At 41.2% G+C, this 24,623-nt stretch overlaps 1 protein-coding gene across 4 annotated transcripts in view; it reads right to left on the bottom strand.

Annotated features, from left to right (window-relative positions):
• PLCB4 (phospholipase C beta 4) overlaps nucleotides 1-24,623 on the bottom strand; it is a 300,552-nt gene that overhangs the window by 39,070 nt on the left and 236,859 nt on the right. For all 4 annotated transcript variants that reach the window (XM_081150345.1, XM_081150343.1, XM_081150344.1 and 1 more), the window contains exons 11-24: nucleotides 23,732-23,840; nucleotides 20,803-21,013; nucleotides 19,736-19,829; nucleotides 19,056-19,135; nucleotides 18,409-18,493; nucleotides 15,512-15,602; nucleotides 13,681-13,776; nucleotides 9,293-9,393; nucleotides 7,347-7,382; nucleotides 5,053-5,194; nucleotides 4,058-4,142; nucleotides 3,599-3,723; nucleotides 1,697-1,748; nucleotides 516-618 (exon numbers count right to left, since the gene is read on the bottom strand). In XM_081150345.1, the coding sequence (XP_081006471.1) occupies nucleotides 516-618; nucleotides 1,697-1,748; nucleotides 3,599-3,723; nucleotides 4,058-4,142; nucleotides 5,053-5,194; nucleotides 7,347-7,382; nucleotides 9,293-9,393; nucleotides 13,681-13,776; nucleotides 15,512-15,602; nucleotides 18,409-18,493; nucleotides 19,056-19,135; nucleotides 19,736-19,829; nucleotides 20,803-21,013; nucleotides 23,732-23,840 (1,410 nt within the window). The remainder of the gene's footprint in view (nucleotides 1-515; nucleotides 619-1,696; nucleotides 1,749-3,598; nucleotides 3,724-4,057; nucleotides 4,143-5,052; nucleotides 5,195-7,346; nucleotides 7,383-9,292; nucleotides 9,394-13,680; nucleotides 13,777-15,511; nucleotides 15,603-18,408; nucleotides 18,494-19,055; nucleotides 19,136-19,735; nucleotides 19,830-20,802; nucleotides 21,014-23,731; nucleotides 23,841-24,623) is intronic.

Genomic DNA, 24,623 nt, shown 5'->3' with positions numbered 1-24,623 from the left:
TATCTGGATATACCAGTTTATTTATCCATTCCCCTACTGAAGGACATCTTGGTTGCTTCCAAATTTTGGCGACTATGAATAAAGCTGTTACGAACATCGCTGTGTAGGTTTTTGTGTAGACATAGTTTTCAATTCATTTGAGTAAATACCGAGGAGCCTGATCGCTGGATCATATGATCAGAGTGTTTAGTTTTGTAAGAAACTAAACTGCCTCCGAAGCTCTGGATTCCATGCTGTATTCCCGCCAGCGACGAAGGAAAGTTCCTGCTGCTCCATTTATCCTCTATTAGGTACTTTTTTTGGATCTGTCGTCTTTCACTAAAAGTAGCTAATAACTTTCCTAGTGAAAAAAAATGTATCTCTTAAGAAAAAAAGGGGGAATTTTAAGTCAAAGCGGAGAGGAACACATGGATCTTGGCCCTTGACATTAAACATTTTAATTGTGATTTCTTAAGACTTTTCCAGGATCATCTGCCTACACATTTATACTATTCTGTGAAAAGCAGAGGCCTTACCTGCACTGAGCAAGTGGCTGCAATAACCCCGTCAACAGGAGTTTCAGAGAAAGGATCAAAGGTTCGATCAGGCCGTCTCATGAAATCTGGTTTGAGAAGGTACCTGGCGGGACACAGGACAGAAGGAATTTATTTTCTTAGTTGCTTTTCCAAAAAAACAAAACACTAATCTTCAGGACACTAAATACTTCCTTTTCCCCATCTCTAACCTGGGAGCTACGCTTTCAGGCAGAGGATCCTAAGAATGGGCCAGAATAAGCCCGAATAATCCTGGAGGGCAGCGAAGAAGGCGCGTTCTCTAGATTCTAGGACTTCCTCACACTACCATTTTCTCTCCAACTTGTTTATGCCAAAGAGGAGAATGTTTCCTATGTACGTGCTTTTAGATTTGGGCCTATTTCTGTGGCCGGTGTTAGCCAGGGGGAGAGAATGAAGGTAGGAAGGAAAGCAGATGACCGAGTCCAACGCCACGCACACTGCTGGGAAAGCGTCAGGCGTCGGCTGTGAGGGGAGGTAACGGACAACAATCAGATGTTCGACGAGAGGGGCCACGAGCTCTCTGCGAGAACATTCCCGGACGGGATGAAACCCCACTGGGTTAATTTAGAGCCCTCTGGGCAGCGGTCTGGGGTTATTTGCCTGCAGTGCTGCCTGGGGACAGATGCATGGAGAAAAAATGGCCACACAGTGTTGTTGTTGTTTTTATCTCTGTAGAATGTTAACTTTATATTTTCATTTAACCTTCAGCATGGCAGGGGAATTAACACTGCCTATTTTAAACTTGGTTCACCGATTTTAAAGCGCTATTTATAAGACATTCAAAAGAATGAAGAGAGGGCAAAGCTTTCCTCCTGGCTGAATTACATGTAAGTTGCCACCCACCGTGTCATCATATATTAAACCAACTTTTCCTTTTTGTCCCAGGTAAAACTCTAGAGTGTGTATGACAAACTGCCTAACTGTGGTTAAATTAAAAAAAAAAAAAACCACCCAAAAAATCCTGCAGATGAAGAATGTATATTTGCAAATATAGTCTACCCAGGGATTTCATCTTCTTCCATCCCATCCCTCAAACCCCAGCGTAAGTTCAGCGGGCCCTAATTAAAAACGACACGGTTTCATTCGGGCTGCGGCGAGGAGTGCCGGGACACGGTGACCGCGCTTTAAATCACATTACTCACCCGCACGATCCATTATACTCAAATTTCCCCTGATTCAATTGCATCGCTAAATCTGTCAAGAGACAAAAATAATTTAGCCTCTCATCTCCCCGGACAAAGAAATTCTGATGGGATGATTTTAAACAATGGAAACCAGATCCTGATCCTAGGCTGAGGGGCCGTTTTAATACCACAAGGCTCTACTGTGTCTGTTCAGGTGCACAGCTCTCACTTCCATGTTCAAATGACCTTGCGTTTAATTCAAACTAAACATGTAATATGTTTTCATAGAGATCATGACAGCACTGCTTTAAAATTTGGGTTCACTATATGAATTTAGTTAGAGTTGAGAGAGCAAATGTCCAACCCGATACAGCTCGAGAGGATGCGCCTTATGGCCCCAGAGGAAGGTTTCCCTGGAGATACCCAGTAGGTTCAGCGTGAATATAAAACTCCATTAAAAAAATAAAAAATAAACTAGGTCAGTATCATGTAAAAATCAGTGACTTCAGGAGAATTCTTCTAGGGGGGTCTACACAGGCAGGGATGGCTTATGATTTTTCTCTTGCAAATAGACACAATCTTCATGCTTTCTTTACATCAGCAAAAAAAAAAAAAAAAAAAGGGTGGAACTTTTTCATCTTCAAAATGTTGTGGTTAAACCTAACATCCTAACATTACAGAATAAAATGTAAGCTGACCTACTGGATAAACTGGCTGAATTAAATGCATTTAATTCAGGATCATTTAATCCATGCAGTGGACTCACTGGTAACTGAGAACAGAACTTGACATCGTTTCAAGGAAATAAGATTATTTGTCTCTGCTAGAAACACTCTGTGACTGAACTGGCACCTGGTCGTGGTTTGGTACAGCAAGGACTGACGGGCATGCTGCACAGAAATTTGACTCCAACTTCTGGTGACAGAGGAGATTCTACCAACGAGTGGGAAATACAGTCAGGTCACATTCATGCCAAAAAGTGAACATCAAAGGACCTTTCAATCAGAGAACAGAGAGCAACGTGGAGAGAGGTTCTCCAAGTGTGGCAGATGAATTAGAGAACAAAAGTGCCCCCAAATTGGGACACATGGGAGGTGCCCTCATATAGCAAAGAACCAAACAAGAAAGCATTGTTTTGTTTTTTTTTTACCAATATCAAGGACTCTGCTGTGGAATTAACCGTAAAAAGTGAATAGGTTTTGTGGCATTTTTCACCTGTTCTAGGAAAGCATCTAGGTCCCATGACTTTTCTATTTCTAATCTTAAAATTGTGATCCTAGGCTCTTAAGCAAACCTCAAAAAACAGGAAAATTTGTTTATGCTTTTATAAACGTTTACTCCTCTCCTTCCAGCAGGGGGAAGTCATATATTGGAAACCTGCCTCTGAGTGCACTTCGGAGGACAAGTTAGATATTAGCGCCTCTAAGAACACAGAACTCCCTACGCACCATTCAGGCAGAGCCTACCGCATAATGTCTGCACTTTTATGGTGAGGTGCCACGGTGTCATTGGCATCTGCTGAATGTTAACAGTGGGAAGGTACTTTCCAGAGGAAAGATGAGTCATAGTCACTGTACAAAGATACTAAAATTCTTCGCATTTGATTCTGTTTCTGGAAATGAAGATAACTTTGATCCAAAAGAAAGAAAAATTAGAAATATTTTGGAACAGGGGAACATGTTTAGCAGAATAATCATGACATTTACAAAAGGAAATTCGATTGAAATCAAAACATATTATCTTCTATCGTCTATTGCTGTTTTGAGTTTTTAATTTTTCACCATTACATAATTCAACACATTGTTTTGCCATATGTCTGCTTCCTTTAAAAAATGCCCACAGCCAAGTGATGGGAACCATTGGCCCCATCCTGGCCGAGCGTTCTCGTGGAATTCGAGGTCACTGGACATCAGCTCCTACCTGGGGTTTGATAGTTCAGTGAAACCATCTGGCAGCCAGCGTTCCAGAAAATCTGAGGCATGTAATTACTGGAATCAACTCGGCCTCCCTTGGGGTAAATGCGACTCATTTGCCGTTTGTTATAACTGTGTAACTTATTAAGGAAAACGGAAAAAAAGCTTATTCAGGCAGCAATAAATAAACAACAAAGAGCTAAAACAACCAGGGTCTAGACCAATAATGACAAAGAAGTAGACAAAAGAGTAAATTTCGCATTTATAAATGATGCTTGGAGAAAAACCACAGTTTGCTGTGTGGATTATGAAAACAATTCACATTTGGGCAGCTTTTCACAGCCGCTGTGGTCTTTCTTTCACACATATTGCTTTATTAGCTCTGCAACCACAGTTATGCATTAGCCATTTATCTGTTTTAGAGACTCCTGCCAAACCAAAAGTGCACCAAGTTCCATAAGGATACTTCACAAACTCAAGGGCGTGTGTCTTCAGGTAGCCTAGGCCGACTGACTCGTTAAAAGAAGACATGTTATAATGAATATTGCGTTCTGTAAAGAAAAGCAAAGATGCACTCAGGAACCCTGCCACTGAACCCGCACAGAAAGAAAGACAAGCAGTAAACAGAATTACACCCCCAACGTGAGGCTTTGCAGGCAGACGTCCCATTATCATATCAGTAGCTCCTACTTTCATTAACAGCCTATGGATAGAGACAGCTGACTTTTTAAAAAGAGGATGCTGGCCCGGCCGGGCGTGGCTCAGCGGTTAAGCGTCGACCTAGGATCCAGGAGATGGAGGTTTGATTCCCTTGGATCCAGGAGGTCAACGTTCGGTTCCCAGTCAGGGCACCTGCCCGAGTTGCGGGCTCGATCCCCAGTTGGGGGCATGCAGGAGGCAGCCCATCAATGACTCTCATCATTGATGTTTCTCTCTCTCTCTCCCTCTCCTTTCCTCTCTCTGAAATCCATAAAGATATATTTAAAAATAAAGAAAATAAAAATAAAGAACGGATGAATTAAACGTGGAGATATTAAGCAAATTATGTGTACACGATTTCCACACACAGCCACCCTTGAAATATGTATATTTGATGATGGTGATGATGATGATGATAGCTTCATTAGCCCAGAAACAATTAGGAAAAATTGTAAAATACACATTTTTGGAGACCAGCTCTTGATGAAAAGAGGTCTTATGAAGTACATTTAATGCAAGAGGCTCCGCTCTTTGAGGGTTAATAAGTCCAGTCCCTCAGAGCCACCTTGTGGACGATGCGGGGAATGGCATCGCAAATGCCACCGCATGCCAGGGACGTGTGGCCCGTGAAACAAAAAGAAGGTAAGATGGAACAGTCCCCACGCCCAGAGGAGGAAATGGCAACAAGTCAGGTCACAGCTCAGCCGCACAACAACAGCAAAGCAGACAAGCAAGGCAATCGCACTGAATCTTTGGTGTTACCTTCAGCCACATGGAAACCTTGGAACTTGACGGGCTGTGCGTAGTTGATCATTGTGGACAGATACGGATGAATATTAGTGGTGGCACCTACATATTTATAAGATGCCATCCAGGCCTGTTCATCTTCTACCGTAACCAGGCCCTGCAAGCACAGCGAAGGGACGCACATGTCGGTGACCGCAGCAGGACCGCAGTTATCTGCTCCAGCTTCCTCGCTCCAGATAATTTACACACACACAAAGGGAAAACAAAGACCTTTTCCTGGCTCAGTTACGCTAAAGGATCATTTTAGAAGTTAATGTCTATTGTAGCCCCAAATAATACAAAAGGATTATCTTACATTTTTAGGACATTTTTTTAGATTTTCAAAATATTCAAGAAATTATATTGAGGTTCACGGCAATGCTATGACAGATACACAGCAGGTATTAATTACTCTTATTTTCACTAATGGAGGCACAAAGTAAAACAGTGACTCTCCAACTTCAGCGTTCCTCAGAATTACCTGGAGGGCTTGTTAAAACACAAACACTCCTAGGCCCCACCCTCAGAGTTTCTGATGAAAGAATCTAGGTTGAGGCCCAAGAATTTGCATTTCTAACTAGCTTCCAAGTGATAATGGTATAGCTCCTCTGGGGACCACACTTCGCTTTTCACTGCTCTAGGATTTAAGCTACATGCATAGCAGTTTATGATATATTTTTTAAAGCTTATTCTTTTATTTTCGTTCAAAATTATATTGTTTTGAATGCAAACTTATTGTTTATATTGACCGCATGGCCAGAGGCAAGCTTATTCTTAAAATAATCTGATAACCCACTATATAGGACATTGTTCTACGGAAATATTGAAATTGTATTATTTTGCATAGAAGGAAAAAACACATTATTTTAGTTTATCTCTTGGTAAATCAGAACAAAGCCAACAAAATCAACAACAAAAATAATGCCTTCAAAAGGGAGCAGCATTTTGTTGAGGACTTTGAAAAGCTAAATTTCCTGCATAGATTGCTACAGGCAGATAAACTGCTTAGTCACAGGAATCAATTCATTAGTTAAAAAACGGTCAGACCGTCTGTCTGATCTGATGACTTGACTTTCTAAATCATCAAACTCATGTCACAAATAAAAGTCTGAGATAAATACCAAATAATATGACTTATAGGTTTTTAAAAAAACAAACATTTTTTCATATGTGCCAAGCCCCCAAATAGAAAAGAGGCCAGTCTGATCGTTTCCTTGAGTTTAAAGACAACAAGTAACACCAGTATCCTGTGCTGGGCATGAGCTGTCATTACTGTCAGTAATCATGTGCAGTAAAATCAGAGTCCTATCCATTGACCACAGGAGAAGCCTGAGGTTTTGAAAATTAAAGTAACTGTCACAGCTACTTAGTTCACAAAAAGCAGTGACCGAAGGGCAACCTGTCCTTTGTTCACCCCAGCACCTTATAAAATTCTAGATGAAGAGAGCTTCACGAACATCTTGGGAGAGGACTGGGACCCGACTTATCCATAATGATTCCAAACTTAATATTTATACAGTAAGAAGACAGGGTCTTACTCCAAATAAGATAGGAACCCACAGGCAGACAGTGGGGCGGTATTTTCTGAAGCTCAGAAGTATGGGAATCAAATTACAAGGCAAACTTCTGCCGCTGACTGCCATCCGTCTCACTGCTGTAATAAACCCTGTGCATGCACTAAGTAAGGCCCCTTTGATATCGGGAGGCATTCTGAAGAGGGTAAAAGAAACTGAAAATGGAGCTTCCCTTTCTTACAATAAAGTCACTATCTAACAGTGCCAAATAAACTCACAGGATGTGTACACTGTGAAATTAATCTCTCACAAGGCCGGTGTGGTCAGAATCAAGATCGCCTTTCTACTGCACTAAAATATGGGTTTGCTGACCAGTTATTAGGTCCTCTGTATTTTCACAGGCAGTGTATCGAGGACCATGTACTCCTGGTGTAGGAATGGCATCTCTAATCCCAGCTGAGAAAATGCCTAACTGCACTACACACTTATTTTTAGGAAAATCATCTTATCCCCTGCCCTAATTTTGTGATTTTATTGGGATTTCATCATTTCACCACTGTGATTCTTTCTTTTAAAGACTCTTAAAAATTAGATGCATCAAGCACGGACCTATTATACCCATAAACAGTAAGCCTGACATTCCATGGGGCGGGGGAAAGAGAGAGCAATAACACTTAGCACATAATGTTCAACATCAGAGGCCACATATGGTGGCTCGTAATGAAAACAAAATGCACACGGAAATTTTCTTCTTACCTTTTTGTTGTTTTCATGTTCAAGGTCATCAGAAACCTAAATTAAAGAGAGAATATAGTTTGTTTACTCCTCTAAAGGGAAAGATTCCAAATGTGCCAGCCATACGTATGCACATATTTAAATAAATACAGGTAAACTTGTTATTATGTTTATTGTTAAGATTGGAATTTATTAATGACATAAAGCCATGGAAAAAAGCAAGTACTGAGAAGACATTGTTTCACAGACCAGAAAAGCTAGTTACCTTCATTTTGTGGATGAAGAAACCAAGGCACTGAGAGGTTAAGGAACTTACCGAGGCTGTAGAGTTAGGAAATAAACCCAGAGTCAGGCGTCAACGCTGTGCAAACACCTAGGAGGCACCTGAAGTATCTCACGGGCCTCCAACAGCCTGTCTTACTTGAAACTCCTGACTTTTCTCTTCCAGTCTCCCCCCCCCCCCCACCCCAGCCCCGGTCTACCCAGGTCCTCACACACAAACCCTAGGGAGTCATCTCGCTTCCCTCTCTCTCTCACTCCCCCACATTCAATCCATCAGCAAAAGGAATCATTTTTGTTTCCTCACTAGATCTTGAGCCGGCTCAGCCCTCTGTTCCTACCGTCCGGTTACACCCTCCGGGGTCTGCCCTAGTGTGACAGCCCAGCCTGCCTGCTCGGCCTGTGTGCACTCCTGCTTCCTTCTAAACTCTCTCTGTACGGTAACCATACTGATTTTTAAAAACCCCTACTAGGCTACATTGCCCTCTTCTTTAAATATCTTCATTGGCTTCATGTGTCACTTAAATCAACATCTGATTTTCTCACCGTGGCCTCCCAAACCCTGCATGGCCTAGCTCTCGCCTGCTTGTCCAGTCTCATCCTGTTTCACTCCACCCCTCACGCAGTTCACTCTGTGTACACTGTCTTTTTTTGTGGTCCCTCTCAGATAACGCTGTTTTTCTATGTCTGTGCATGTCTGGTTCCTTTTTACCCTCTGGGATCTGGTTTCCTCATTCCCTCCACCACATTACTCTCCATGTTAGCGCTCACTTTTAGTTTCCTCATAGCACTTTTCACAAATTGTAATTATAGAATCGGCTGTTTATGTGTTTGTCGTCTGTTTCCCACTCCCTTCCTATAAACTCCCATCAGGCTATAAGCTCCACGCGGGCAGAAACCAAGCGGGTTGTTATGGCCTACACTGCGCCTGGTACACAGTCGGTTCACAGTGACTATTTTTCTTGGCTGAGTGGCTGGATAGATGGGGATACTTTTGTGCTTACTCTACATTAGGAGGGAGATGAGCTATCTAACTAACTAGCAGGGCAGGTTTCTGTAACGAGGGCTTGCTTGTGATGATCAGGGGTCATTTTCCTGATGATCTCAACATGCTAACCTCTGCCACCGGGATGCTGCTGTTGTGTCCCTATTGAATTAGAAGAGCAATTTCCAGCCGGTGCGCCGCAAGAATGTTTAAAGCATGCAATACGTGACTAGTTAGTCAGGGGGACTGACCTCTTTTCCCTTAGATTGTCAAATAGAAAACGACAACAACCAGCATAACAGCAGCTGTCCAGTATGACTGAATCAAAATTATATGTTTTTTTTTCCAGATCAAAAAAATATATTTTTTGGTGAGCTGCAGAATTTTAGTAATTAGTTTATGTGCCATGAGATGAAAAAGGTTGAAAATCACTGACCTAAAATAATACAATAAATGATAATACTTAAAGGACACTGGGTAGCGGTCAACACTGGGGATGACTAAAGAGTAATTTAAATGTCTTTCCTTAACAACTTAATATTGTGTGTACCTTCAGTTCAGATAGTACTATCTGGTGACCCGACTTAGAAGAGGAATTATAGGCTACTGTAGTCTCTTGTAGGGGTTACATTTCTAAAATTTGATAACTAATAGCTGCTGCCTCTTGAGAGCCATGAAATAAAAAGGACACCAAGATGCTGACCTTCTTGACACTATTGGCAACAGCTTCCTTGTGACTCAAGTCATCGGCAGAAAGTTCACTTCCAAATTTGTATTCAGGGTGAGCTTCTTCCTCTTGGTCAACTGCATGAAAGAAAAAAGAAGAATCCATGAGGCCAAGCAGTCAGACCTTCCATCATCTTGGGGGAACATAAGCCCTTTTAGAGGAGAAGGGAGCTCAAAGAAAAGGGGAACATTGAAATATGCAAACTTTTCTTTTTCAAATAAAACTCTTATCAAGGAGCATCTCTTGTTATTTATTCTTTCGCTTGCATCTACCATGGTGTTTGACATGTTTGATGCTTAATACATTTTTCTTAAGCGAACAATTATTTCCATCCTACCCACTAACCCTAAAAACTAAAGCCTCAATGCCTCGGGAATACCTGTAATTCATAAAAAATATATTTTGATCTTCCATGAGATCTAGAGAAAAAAAGATACAAAAAAGGAAAATAGATATGATAATTTTGAAAAAGGACACTTAAATGTCCACAAGTCATTATGTGATAGAAAAAAGAAGCACTTGGAAGGACAATATTGCTCCTGTAAGCCATCTGTCAAACCTGGCTTAGGATTAAAAGGCTCTGAAGTCATTTCTCGGGCTCATGCTGGGGGAGGAGCTAGAAGTGGGTGCTAAATAAAGTTGGAGCACAGGAGCATGGCCCGGGCTGTAAAAGGAGGCAGAGATGCGCTTGGTTCATGGGCTCAGGAAAGTGACAAGAACTCTGGTATCCACCCAAGTACGTTAGTGGAAAAAGGGTCACTCATTAGAAAATGAGCCATGTGCTGGTGTGAGATCTGGATTCCCCGTAAAGAATTTGCCTAAAAACTAGCCAAGATCCTTGGGGGACCCATATTGTAAAAAAAAACCCATAGTGACATAATTTCTGAGTATGGACTCACAAGGGAGGTGAGCAGACACATAAAATTTAGAGATATTTTTCAAAAGCATGTTTGAAATGTGCAAAGGAAAAGGCAAGAACAGGAGTAAATGTAAAACTATTTCACTGATTCTACTATGCATCCCCCTACCACATTTTAAGATAACTGACATTGCAATGTACCCTTCAATTGATGGTATTTTAAAGTTAATTGGAAGCATTTTTCTTTCTTATTCAAACAGTGGTGTTTTTCCACTGATGTTATATTGGACTGGGAATTTGAGGGACTGCCTAAAGCAAGGCGCTATTTCAGGCATGGGATGGAGGTGAGGCAAGAGAGACAGACCCTCTCCTCTTCTGGAACTGATATTCTGATGAGGGGATATTCTCAAGGCAGATGATTAAAAATAAAACAACCAAAAAAAAACACAGTAGGTCATATAGGCTTTGGGCAGGACAAGAGAATCTGAGGAGCTAGGATAGGTCTTAATCTAGTCCAGTATCTTCATTTTACAGATGAGGAAACAGATTCAGAGACATGATTCGACTTGTGAGGTCAAAGAGTAAGATCTGTACTAGACTCCTCCAGATTCTTAGCACAATGCTCTTAATGTGACACTGGGTTTCCATGACCCCAGGGTTTCCATGCCCTACAGTCTATAACAAAGACTTTGAAACTTCCCACCATCACTATTGAAATAGTTTCCCCTTCCTATGTCTCTAGTCTCACCTGCCCAGCCAGACGTAAACTATGTGAATCCAAGGGTATGTTCCATACAAGCGATAGAGACTTAATAACTACTTTAAAAGAGTTGTATGAATGAATGTTGTATTTTGAGTGTGCAAATATATACAGACACACATATAATTCTGATATTCCCCACTGCTTGTCTCACAGTCCTGGGAGTCACGTGTCCTTCTGGATCTAAATCCGGCTAACAAATGGGCACATGCTTGGACTGACTGAGAGCCTCTTCTATTTTCTACAGCCTCCAGGCAGCCTGCCCTCTGGAATTATGCTTGGTTTCCTCTTGCCTGCTGTGTCTAAGTGTTTAAATTAGAGACTCTAGTCATTTATGAATAGTAGGATCATACTGTGATGCCAGGGTAATGACAGCTGACTGATAGACCAAAACTATGACTAAATATTACTGAGGGAACCTAAGAATCAAATATATCACTGGTATAGCAGGGGCCTCTATCCCCTTAAGGAGAAACTCAAGGGGATCATTCTCTCCTCTCAGCTACTTTCCTGCATCTATACTATCCCTCATGATTATTTCTGCTAAAATTTAATCAAAATCGCAAGCATATTTTGAAATAACATGGGAGCCACTAGAGGCATATATTTTGTCTATAAGAATAATTAACATATTCATAAAAGTTGGGAAGGTACCCTTAAAGATGGTAAGTGGAATCACACTGACCTTTATTTTAGATTAATGTGTGTGTTCAGAAAATTTCACATATTTGACTTTCATCGGTTATATTCTTTCTCTCTTAAAAAAATGTTTAATAACCATTTTGCACACTTGTGTTTTCCTCATATTCCTGCACATTAGCAGGGCAGGATTATAAGGTACGAAAGGAGTTAGGCGACTCTAGAACTGAATCTCAGTCCCACTGCCCACCAGCTGCAGAATCACATGCAAAATGTTGGTATAACAATGGTAGTTATGTTTTTTTCTTGTTAGTTTATTCCATTATTCTGAAGTTTGTTTTACTGGATTACAGTATCTAGTAATGGCTTCATGTTTTTCTTACTATCTATGAAGTGTGAGTTAAGAAACTGTTTTTACCTAAGATTCATCTTTTCAAATTTTAAAGTATTTTACTGAACTTTTGAATATAGTCCTTTCACTATTTTATTCTTAAATCTTGTTCAGGTTTATTATGTGCAAAAAATGTGAAACAATATAGTAGGCATGTGGCAGACTATTTTCCAAAGACAGCTGCAGTAACATCTGCCTTCTCACCTGTTCCTGTACAATGCGACCTTCCTACCCACCCACCTCCTGGAACCTGGGCGGGTGCTAAGTCTGATTGGATGCATAACACAGAGAGGAAGTGGTGATGTCACAGCTCCAGGTATAGTTCTTAAATAGTTTAGCAGCTTTTTTCTGCTTCTTGGAACACAACATGGCCACCATGCTGTGAGAAGCTCAAACCACATGGGGGTCCTCAGGTCAGTTGGCCCAGCTGAGATCTAGCAGACACACCTCCATGAGTGAGTCATGTTGGACAACTGGCCCAACTGAACCTTCAGATGACTCCAGCCCCAGATGTCATCTGCTGCCAACTGCGTGAGCAACCTCAGGGAGAACCATCAACCTGAGCCCAGATGACCCACAGGACTGGAGAAAATAATAGTGTTGTTTTAAGCTTCTAAATTTTGGTAATAGATAACCATAACAGGTATTGATTAAATGATATCAGATATCTTTGGCCTTCTAGAGATCTCCTTCCATATAAAACATGAAAGTAAGTCAGTCAGATTTTTCTCTGGGAGTAAAGCTGAACCCGCTGTTTGCATGTGCAACAGAAACTACTGTTATGAAGCCTGTTCCACAGTTGGCAGCCTTTACTTATTAAAGGATTGCAAGATTAGTTCATTCTCACAGCTCTCAAGTTATTACCTACAATATCAAACTTTCCTAAAATCTACTCTTGTATTTCAGTTGTTTATATAATAAGTATATAAACATATACTTGTTGAATGTTTTGTCTAAATTATTTCTAAATTATTGAGCCCAAAGCTACTCTATAAATCCAAGGCACAGTTTAACCAACAGACATACAGTGCAAGTCCAAATTACTTTGTTAATCAATTCTCATGCTATATAATGAACAAAGAACTTTCTAAAAACATTCTAAACCTCTCAAAAGGTCCATTTAAAACCAAACATTATGGCCAAGGTAAAACAGAAGCTAATAACAAATATTCAGATACTTTAAACAAGGTTGCCTTTGTTAAAATTACCTACCTATATAGATCTAGTGAGTGGTTACTGGAAGGAATTGGAATTTTAATACTGGCTTTGAGTTTCCAGTTCATTTTGCCTGTGCATACAGACCAATCATTTATTTGAGGGTCTTTGCTCACGTTCCTTTCCTTTTAACCTGCCTTCCTACTATCATCCTAAATTTTGTGTTTGTTTACAGGAAGGGACTGCAAGATATTCTTTTTACTCCACCCCCTGCCTCCTACAGCAAGCGCTTGAAGGCGTCTCAGGCTGCGAGCTTTTGCTGAGCAGCTGAATGAACACACAGCAGGAGGGAGGCGACAGTCAGTGAAGTCCAGTGCCCAAGAAAGCTGAAAGCATGCTATTTGGAAAAATACCAGACGATTAAGTTTGGTGCACGAATACACCCCGATTACTAAGAATTAAAACGTCACGTTGTATGAAGGGTCCACTGAGGCAAATCCATTTGTTTAATCCGGGGAGTACTTTGGCGACACATAAATTTAAAAACAGCAGCAACTTACCACTTTCTATTTCCTCTTCATTATCATCTTCCAAGATGCTAACTGGGGCCGCCGTCTCTCCGGCTTCCATCATGCTCTTCAGAGCTTCGAGCTGCTCTGGAAGGGAAGGCAACAGATGTGAGGTCCCTGCTAAAACCTGGGCTTTGAGATCCACGCTGGACGGAAATAAAATGGACAGAAATGCATGGTCTAGGCTCCCCTGGGCCATGTGCCTAAGGCCACTGTCTCACCCAGTCCTGGTGGCTGCCCGGAAGGAACATGCCACGACCATGTTATCTACATGTGAGGAAGAACCACTGAGACCTGGCTGAACTGCCCAAATTTCTGGTAGAGGTTTGGGGAGGGGGGGGCTCTGTCACTGTGAAGGGTTGATTTTAAGTCTTGATAACAAAAGCCCATGACTGAGGACAACTCAGGCGAAGGGACAGAAAAGAAACATGCACGTGGAAGACTGACAAAACTTCAGGAAAAAGTATTTGCAACTACTGTAACTAGGATTATTTGTATCCTAATATATATAAAACTCTTATAAGTCAAGAAGATAAAGACAAAATAATTTTAAAAATGAAAAAAGGAGAAATCATAAATGATAAAAGACTAGTTATCAAAGATATATAAATAAAAAAATTAAAGTATCATTTTTTTCTATTATTGGGCACATATATGGGCGGTCTCACATATAGTGAGAGTATAAATTGGTACAACTTTTCTGAAAGACAGTGTAACAAGATATATCACAGTATAAAGTGTGTATGTGCTTTGACTGACTCTAATTGTGCCAACTGATTCCAAGGAGAAGGCAAGGCTGCACAAATGCACAAAATGAACATTCAGGGATGCTTATTTTCATTGTTGTTTTCATAGTAACGAAACTCCATCAACTCGGAACTGGTGAAACGATCCCATATTCCACAATAAATTCTGTCCTGTGTTTCATTCATTAAAATTAGTATGTAGATTTACATCCTATTCAATGTAAATATACTCAATTGGTCAAATTAAGAATAATTTAAAAAATTAGTACATTTAACGTGATCCTAGTATTGTTAAAATGTATGTATATATGTCCAAATATGCATGTATGTTATGTGTCTATAGTACATGTTTCTGTGTAAAATATATAATTTAGTGCTATTTTATTAGTTTCTTATACTTGTTTGTTGTCTTCATTTTCCAACAGCATATTACTTTTGTAATAAAAGTAAACTATAATATAATTAAAAATTTTAATTTAGAATACCTAGGGGAAAAACACAGTACAATCATACAATATTTGATATTACTAATTTACTGAACAAAGAGATTTGCTGAAAGCAAATGTTCTAGGAAAATAGAGGGGAAAATATCTACGCAAATGTTCTAGGAAAATAGAGGGGAAAATATCTACGTAAAATAATTTCTCTCTTAACCTCTCTGCGCACACACACTGGTACTTTCACCTTTACCTAGGATCCCTAGATATCTATGTATCACATGAGCTAAGTGCAAGGGAAACTTTTCAAGAGGGGTTTAGAACATATAAAATGCTAAAAAAATGCTAGCTCCTTATATTTTGATAAATCCTACAATGCCTCTTCCACCTTCTCATTTCTCCTTGGGATGCCTCCAAATTCTCTTACATGGATATGCTTCTCCCACTGCAGAAACAAACTGATGCAGAAACAAAACGTAAATGGAAATGCGGCAACTTTGCCCCGAAAAGTTCATGTGCCATCACCACTATCCCCGCCCCCGCAATGGGCGGTGTTAAGATGCACCGCATCCCAGGCAGCTGAACTGCTGGGGCGCACGAGGCCTACGCTTCCATCGCAGATGCACGCATGTGACTTACTTTGTTCAACCTCCGGTTTCAGCCGTTTATTTTTGATGAGTATTTTTCTTTTCAGGTCATTGGGGGATGGCAAGGGCCTGCCTGGTTCGAGCTAGAGAGAGAGACAGAAAAGGCTGAGTTAGTGAAGGTTGAGCTCCATTCTCAGGCCCAGAGTGAATTCGGCCGCCGGTGAGTTAGACGGCCCGCGGCCACTAGAGGGCAGTCAGCACAGCATTCCGATTCCCTTCCCCAACCTGTTAGCCCGCATCCAACGGGGCCTTCGACCACTGTGGCAAACTGGACATTCACACAGCCCCCAGGGCACAGGAGCTGTCCCACCTTCCCCAGCGGAGCCGGGTCCGCCCTCGGGTGGTGTCGGGGAGGAGCTCCTGTCCAAACTCAGGCTTTGCTCCTTTAAAATATCTGGTAAAGTACAAAGAATCACTGCGCCAGCTCAGGTGAGAATTGGCTTTTCCAAGCGCAAGAGTTTCCCCTGATCCCCCCAAGTGCTGGGCTGCACAGTGTGATCCAACCTCAATACTTGGGACTATGGTTTTGTGGGTTCAACAAGGGAAACAAGAAGGGAGTGGTCTTAATTACTGAAATCTGGCCTCTACTATGGTTTCATATGCTTGGATTTACTCGGCAAAGGAAGTGTCCCTTTCTTCTGTTACCTCTAATCCACAGAACTGTGCCATATGTAGCCATCCAGTCCCCATTTCCCATCTATCCACCTATATACCCACCCACCCACCAATCCATCCACCCGCCCACTCTTACCTATTCACCCTCCCAGGTATCCATTCATTTTCAAAACTAAGTTTTATACTACTCATAATAGGCAAGGCGCTATGTATGCCTACATCTGCACTGCCTCAAATGAAACACTTTGCTGAAATCCTGCTTCCTTTGGGAAGCCTGCTGTAAGCTGGTCCACTCCCCAGCGCTCTCTCTTGAACCTGTATAACTCTAATAAATATTCAACACATCATAGGCCACCTTCTTTTTAATTATGTTTTTACATTTATGTCCTTCCCCCGCCCCACCCCATGATTCAAAGCTCTTTAGTTCAGGGAGCAGGTCTCACTCCCATTTATATTACTTACACTTCTCATAACACTTTTTATCTATGTACATGTCACTTCACAGAGAACACACTGGTCTTTCTACAAAAGCAAGCACCTTAGCCCAACCAAAAAATACAATAAAATAAACAGAGGGCCTCCGTGAAAAAAAAAAGAGAAAAAAAAAAGGATGATTCTTAGTTTGGGTTCCCTTCGAATCAGTTCAAGACAAGGATTCATGCACGGGTGGTTTATTTGGGAGGCTGCCCCGGGAAACTCCAAGAGGAGTGGGAAGGTGATAAAAAGAAGACAGGCAGCCAACCAAGGGTGAGTTATCAGGCAAGTTATCACTCTGGGCGCCTGGAGCACGATCTGCTGGGGAACCCTGGGGGATGCCGGGAAACATGTGCTTGGAGTTATCCCCCCTGAAGAGTGAGGGAGCATGGGGTGGGGTGTTAATTCTCTGGCACTTCTGATCTGTCTCTCACCGGGGGCAGAGCAGGCCCCATGGCCGGAGCCCTCCCTGGGGAAAGGCTGCCGGCGCTGGCAGGCAGCTGAGTCAGGCCAGTGCGCAGGGAAACAGGCGGTGACTCGTGGGCGGGCGCAGGGCGTGGCTTCAGGGAACTGAAGAGAGGGAGGGGGTGGGTGCCAAGAAGCAATCTCCTTGTGTCCTATATACTTTTTTTTTTTAAATATATCTTTATTGATTTCAGAGAGAGGAAAGGAGAGGGAGAGAGAGAGATAGAAACATCAATGATGAGAGAGTCATTGATCAACTAGCCCGCAACCCGGGCCTGTGCCCTGACCGGGAATCGAACCCCGATCGCCTGGATCCCAGGTCGATGCTCAACCGCTGAGCCACGCCCGGCCGGGCTCCTATATACTTTTTGAGCTTCCTCTGAAAAAGACTCATCGTTCAACCACTGGATGTGTTCACAGGTAACACGAAGCGCCTTTCTCCATGACGGTCATTGTAATGTTCTGCTGCCACCTCAAGCCACCATGTCCGGGTCCATCAGCTGCTTGTCAACCGTGGGGAAAACTCTACCACCGAACACTGTTTTATCCCTTAATTCCATCAGCAGTCTCGCTATTCATAAGATCTGTGACAGCGGGTCTTAACCACTTGGGGTTACAGATCTTTGTAAAATGGGATGAGCTCTTGAATGTTTATATAAAAATACTATGCGCAATTAAAATGAGTTTACAGACCCTACAAAACCTATCAATGGTCCACAGGTTAACATTTATTTGCTTAATGAAGGAATGAGTAGATATAAAAGTGAAACTCAAAAAATATGCATAAAACATCGCCCAAGTATTTACTTGGGAGTTGAGAGCTTGAACTTCAGGCTCCTATGACTTCAATCTGTGAACTTCCGTAGCAACAGGCTCCTGTGGGTGCTGAACCCTGGGTGCACATTTGACTCACCTGATGAGCTTTTAAAACACACCATCTCAGGCCTGACCTTGGATCAACTAAATCAGAATCTCTGACTGGGGCCTTGGCAAAGGTGTTTTTAAGTTTCCCCAGGTGGTCCTAACGCGTAACTAAAGTTGAGAATGACTGCTGAGTCTAGATCCTTGACCAGTGGGCACTTCATGACATTTTAAGGCAGAGATCTCGGGAACCAAAAGACCCCAGGGTATTCTGAATTAAACTGAACCCAATGTTTATTTTATGTCTCTCTCTACACATACCTCTGAAGTACAATGAAAGCTTTCTGTACCAACAAATTTAAACAAATATGAAGATCTTTTAGCATTAGTCCTCCAGAAGTACTTGACCCCTTAGAAATTAATTTCAAAACAAATTCATTCATGTTAGAAATATGTTTAACTAAAAATACATACTGGATGCGATTCAAGTGCTTGTTTCAACAGGAGATCCCCAAATAGATCTTCGCAATATTTGGACATCTTGTACTGTTGATATTTGCTGGAAAGAAAGAACTGGCATTTGTAAATTCAAACATCCATCCAAGAAGAAGAAACACTCATTCTGAGGGGATTAAAGACTTCCACTCTACAAAATGCACGATTGTCCTCCTGATGCTCACTAAGATGTACTGTCACATACCATAAACTTTAACCGGTGTCTTTAAAAAAACAAGTGGATTCTGCCCTCACACTAAGAGCTGGAAAACAGAATAAAAAATGTCTTTCAAGTTCATGCAGTCTGATTTCAAATATATTGCCAAGTCTTCCAACTCAGTGTAACCCTGGGCACAGTGTCCTGATATCTGCCCTTTTGTTTAGAGAAAGCATCTCTAAAACACATTAAGATGACTCAGTTTTATTTACTTATTTTTTTGGAGGTGGGGTGCAGTAGTAGATTGGGGTTTTCTTTCTTTTTCGCGTTTTTTTTTTGGCATAAGATTGACTATGCGTTGCCTAAGACCAAACAAACTATTCAGTTATTTAAAAAGATGTGGAGCAGAAGTGGAGATGGGGGATTAGGAAATAACCCTTAGAGATCTGGAGTAGGATGGATCATTTACCTGCAGTGATTTTCAAAGGAGAGAATTACAGGATATTCAGATGTGACAAATGCAGTTTCCTTGATGGCTTGAATAACATCCTTTAAAAATAAAAGAGTATTAATGAGATGAGCAAAAAAAATTAAGGCACCTGAAACCTATCAGAGACTATTACTCTGAGCCTTTCCGAAAGTCAGCTCTGGCAATTCAGACCTGAAGAACCCATTTACCCTGACACCTCTACAGGGCACGTTCCCTGCACACGGACCCAGGTGCAGTTAAGGGTTAATGATCCTTTTTTTCGCACCTATCTTTTCCTTCTCCAAAATTACGGTGCTATTAACTGAAGACAGTTTCCCTACAGGGCAGGCTAGCCCCTTGTTCGACAATCTGCCTAGAGAGGCTCAGAGTTCACCCGGGGGAGCAGGGGAGCTATGGGCACAGCAAGCTTCCCAATGGGCCACTATTCTGCTCCTCCTGCCTCCAGGAAGGCCTCAGGCTATAGCACTGTCAGCATGTGAAGGCAGGAAAAGTGGCATGAAGGTGGGGACACTAAGTGGAGAAAACATTTTTCTTGTTTCGCCTCAAAACTGGGAGAAAGGAACGTGGAGGTAAAATGCTTGAGAAAACAAATCTTGTTTTTTCCCCACACTGCTTATTTCCACAAGAAACAGGAGAGGCTATGTAATTTTAAAACCCACCTTAAAAAGAATATCTGTGCACATTGCTTTTCCATGAGTTATTATCGGTTCTTGGTCTTCACCTTTTCCATCCCAACAGTCAAGCTCGACACATCTAGGAACACAGCGAAATTACAATATTGGACTCTTCCAATAAAACAGCGTGTGTAAAAATTAGAAGAAACCAAAGTAAGCTGTTTTCTGACAGAAGTAGAAAACGGAATGAATTAGGTGACATGATTATTTCATGGAGTACGCAGGCTAAAGTCACATTCTCTTTAGCAGTTTGGCATCATCAAAAAGGGACTGTCGGAGACTAAAAGACACTTCCAGAGATAACAACCGGTGTGGTTCTGTATGAAATTCTAGTCGTGACTAAGCTACTATAAAGACAATTTGGGGACAACTGGGACATTTAAATATGGGCTGCATTTTAGATGATGTTAAAGAATAATTTTTTAATTTCATTAGGTGGGGCAATATTACTTTGGCCATCAGAGAAAATGTTCTCATCATTTCAGCAGTTCATACTCAAGTATTCAGAGATAGAAATACTGATGCTGCTAATTTCTTTTAAAATATTTCCATACTGAAAAAAGCAGCAGGTAGAGAAAATAAGGTATCTGTTATTGATAACCAAGAAAAAAAAATCACAATTTATTTTTCACTTTCAGCATTTTTATCATATTTTAAGCCTCAAATATTTGCCAATTTCTGTAAAAGGAAAACAATTTTCAATCATCTTTATTCTCAGAGAATGAAATTTTAGAACTTTTAACATTAAAGCTAAATTTGCAAGTGCCTGTGGCCAATAGGAAACAGCACAATTCACGTCCTAAAATATGCATATTTTCGTAATTGTTAGAAAATACTTTAAATTTACAGTAGAGAATACCTTTTGGCCCACAGGAGGACTCTAGGCCTTTGTGGAACAGACACTGTCCTCCCTTTGTTGAGGTTCACTGACCACCATAATCCCTTTCAGAGAGGGACCAGTGTCCATTTCACTTTAGTACCATGTCCCTTGTTCTAGAGAAAAGTAAAAGGGCACCATATAGGAAACGACAGCAGCCGTCCTGGCCTCTGACCTGCACCCGGCCAGGAGGACCTGTCTGTACATCTCCACCGAAGACTTCCCGCCGAACTGCCGGCCGGTGAGATAGGTGTTGTGGGAAGAGCTGATGAAGTAGTGGGCCAGGGGGTGGTCCATTTCTTGGTAAAGTTCTAGACGATCTAGGAAGACGGGAGCGTTTTCATCGGACATCAGATATCTGCAAAATCCATCACTTGATATCAGGCCTGGGGGAAAGAAGAGCATCTTAGCAGACCGTGGCTTTGTTAGGTACACGCCGTGTCCTACTCACGGAGGCGGGAGCAGCTTAAACAGGGAGAGGACAAACTTCTTCAGAGGCCCTTTCTTAAGAACCTTCGTTATTCAGGACTTGAACGAAATGATGTAGCTGCACATTACAAGTAACCTGATGCATTCATTCTGCGTCCATGCCCACGATGGCAGGGCGCACAGTTCCCGGGGCTCAGAAGCACAGCGCCAGGAGCTGCGGGGACCTTGACCAAGGGGTCAAAGGGACCGTGGTCTAGCTCTGCCTCTGCCACTCACTCCTTACGCTCCTGGGTCTCAGCTTTCTCTCCTGTCAAATGGGGGGAAGCACTGGCAACGCCTGCCTTCCAGGACTGTCGGGAATGGTAAATGAGAGCATAAGAGGAGCTCTTAAAAACTGGAATGCACTCAACGATAAGACACTATTCTCACCAGATTGGGGAAAGGTTAGTGGCCTCTCTGGATTCAAAAAATTCAGTTTTCCCATTTTACTTAAAAGCTGGGTATGGGACTAGTGAGAAGAGCTTGCAGTTGTTGCTGAAATGCGGCCCCATGAGCTACTGTTCCTCTCAGTCACTCCTTTCTGGCGTGGGGACAGGGCTCATGGTAACTGCGGGAGAGGCAGTCGGTATTTCTGCATCTTCTCCTGTCTTAGCAACCACTGACGGCTTCAGCCTTTTGTTTTTATTTAAGCATTTGCAAGTTACAAACTGATTTTGAGCTTACAGGAAAGCACAGATAAGAGCATAATAAATAGTCAGGGACCTACACCACAGCTCTGTCAGATGCTAACATCTGACCTCATTTGCTCTACATTTTTATTAAGAAATACATGCTTACAGATGCCTTTGCCAAGCCCTGTGTACTCCACCCTCGGTTCCATTCAATTCCATCTTTCTACTCCAATGTAGACAACCACTGCCCTAATTTTTGTGTTTAATTCCCAAAATGGTTTCACAACTTTACTACATATGCATTTATCCAAACATTCAGTAGTTTTAAATATTTAAAAATTTATATGAAAGATATCCCACTCTGTGTTATCAACTTGCTAGTTTTAATCTATATTTTCTTGGGACTTGTCCAGTTAATATAAGCAGCTCTTGTTCATTTATTTTTCACTGACTAATGTACAGTATGTAGAGTGGCGTGTATAGTCGTCCAGATATAAATATGCCATAGCTTATTGTCCATTATTCTGTTGATGAATATTTAGGTCATTTCTAATTATAATTAAAAACACTGCAATAAAAATGTGTGCCTCTGCTTTCTGGGCACATGTGTTTATTCTAAGAGCAAGAGCTTTTCAGGGCCCTGGGATAGATGCAGTGACAGAAGAGACAGACAAGCCTCTCCTTCATGAAATTCATATAATATGGGCAAGAGAACAAATAAATTAACAAGTAAATATAAGTATAATATAATGTCAAGAAAGTGCTCGAAGGAAACAGAAATCAGGGAATGAAAGTGGACCAAGAGTGACCAGGATGCTGTGTTAGATATGTGACCACAAAAGCCATTCTGAGGAGGTCACATTTACGCCTGGGGAGCAAGCCACATGCACACGACCCGGGGGGACCCCGTCCCAGGCAGAAGGTTTAGCAAGTACAAAGCTCTTGGCAGGAGTGTATGACAAAGGGAAAAGCTGATGGAAATGAGGTTGGAGAGGCAGCCAAAGGATACGTCAGTTGGACTTCAATCTTCCCTTAGTACTTTGGATTTTATCCTAAGTGTGCTGAGAAGCCTTTGGAGGGTTTTGAAGGGTGGAATAATATGATTGGATTTGGTTTGGAAAGGTTTACTCTGGCTGCTGTGTGGAGCATTAATTGTAGGGCACTGAGCAGAAAGAAGACTAATTAGGGGTCCACTGGCATTATCCAGGGAGAGATGATGTAGGCTCAGAAAGTCTGGTAAAGGTGGAGATAACAAGGAATGATTTATCTGGAATTTATTTTGCATACAGATCTTACAGATTCTGCTGATAAATTAGAGGTGATAGGAAAGAACAAAACAAGCTGAGGATGATTCCAAGGGTTTTGGCTTGAAGAGCTGGGTGGATAATGGTACCAATTTCTAGGCTGGGAAAGGAACAGGTCTGTGGCCAACACATCGTTTCTGAAGTTTTATTGGAGGGGGCAAAGGTTCAAAATCGCCACCAATTTGCTAAATTTATTCCTGAGTGTTTAACTTCATATTAATTGCATTTACTTTCCATGCTAGAGGTCAAATGAAGGGTGAGAAGGCTTGTCAGATAAAGTGTTTCATGTACTAGGCTTGGCAAAACCAAAGGGCAAAAAAGAACATGTAGGTTTTTGTAGGAAATGGAATTCTTTTCAAAGATTGCAAACAGAGATTGTATTTGGCATTTTTACATGTTGAGTATTATGCAATACAAGCATTAAACAATACAAGAAAGAACCTGGGGGAATACCACTGCAATGTGTTTTTAATATACAATAATATAACTTTTTAATTCAGGCAGCATGGAGAAATTTTGATATAAGGTAAAATTTTTACCAACTCAGAGGGGAAAAAAATCATCCAGTTACCAATCTTTGGCTCTAGGGAGTTCCAAGGCACTTAAAGATACTTTTAACTAAAATTCCAAGGACTTTAGAAGTTGCATATATTCTTGCATTTTTTTCATAAAGGAAAAAACTTTTTTTCATGTTTATTACCTTTTGTCTTCAAGTCTTCATCAGGCTCATACATCTCAATGATCTGCATTGCCCTTTTAGCATCATAAAATGGGAATAAAATTTCATTGAGTCGAGGGTCTCGTTGATGCTATGATGAGAAAATAACTCCATTTAGGTTGACATTTCTCGCCTTTATGGTGTTACACACTACTCAAGCATGTAATATCTAAAACAAGATATATTTATAATATCATATTTATAGTTACAAAGATAGGATTTCATTGCCTTCCTTTCTCCCTAAAATATACTTCAAAAAACTCCAAATTTGGAAGTACTTGGTTGGTTCCCCTCACTGAGCTGGAGCGGGAGAAGACAGAATCTACTTTGCTTTTCCTTCAAAACTGGAAGGACACGTGACATGGTGCACATGCCAGCTGCACTGTCTTCTTGTTCCCATCCCACAGGTAAGACATTTGGCATAAATGTCTATGAAAAGTGAGGTCAAAACTTTTTTTAAAGAAAAAATGAAAGCAAAAATTGAAAAAAACAAAATAGTTCAAATAGATAATATACTACTTTAAGTGTCAAAACAAAAACAGTAATAAAATCCCCTAAGATAGGCAAACATCATTTCATTTCTATTCTATCTTTCCACATCAATAAAAGATTTCTTGGGCACTCTGAAAACTTCGTTTTCTTGAGTAAATATTTATCAAAATGAACCAATTTTAATAATGATGAAAATGAATCACCACAAGGATATTTGCAGGCTATAAACAATACAAAAATCTGTATTTAAATATCAGTAGTTCAGAAATGTAACTCCGTTTGCCCTGAGGACATTCTCTGGGCAGAGAGGACATGAATGACTAAGGCACTTAGGAGCGTGGTGACGTCATTCATGCTTTCCCAGTCAGCACTTAGATGCCCG

This window comes from Miniopterus schreibersii, assembly GCF_964146895.1.
Source record: "Miniopterus schreibersii genome assembly, chromosome: 10".
Lineage (NCBI taxonomy): Eukaryota > Metazoa > Chordata > Mammalia > Chiroptera > Miniopteridae > Miniopterus > Miniopterus schreibersii.
The sequence above is the reverse complement of the archived record's forward strand: the minus strand, read 5'-3'. Positions and strand labels throughout refer to the sequence as shown.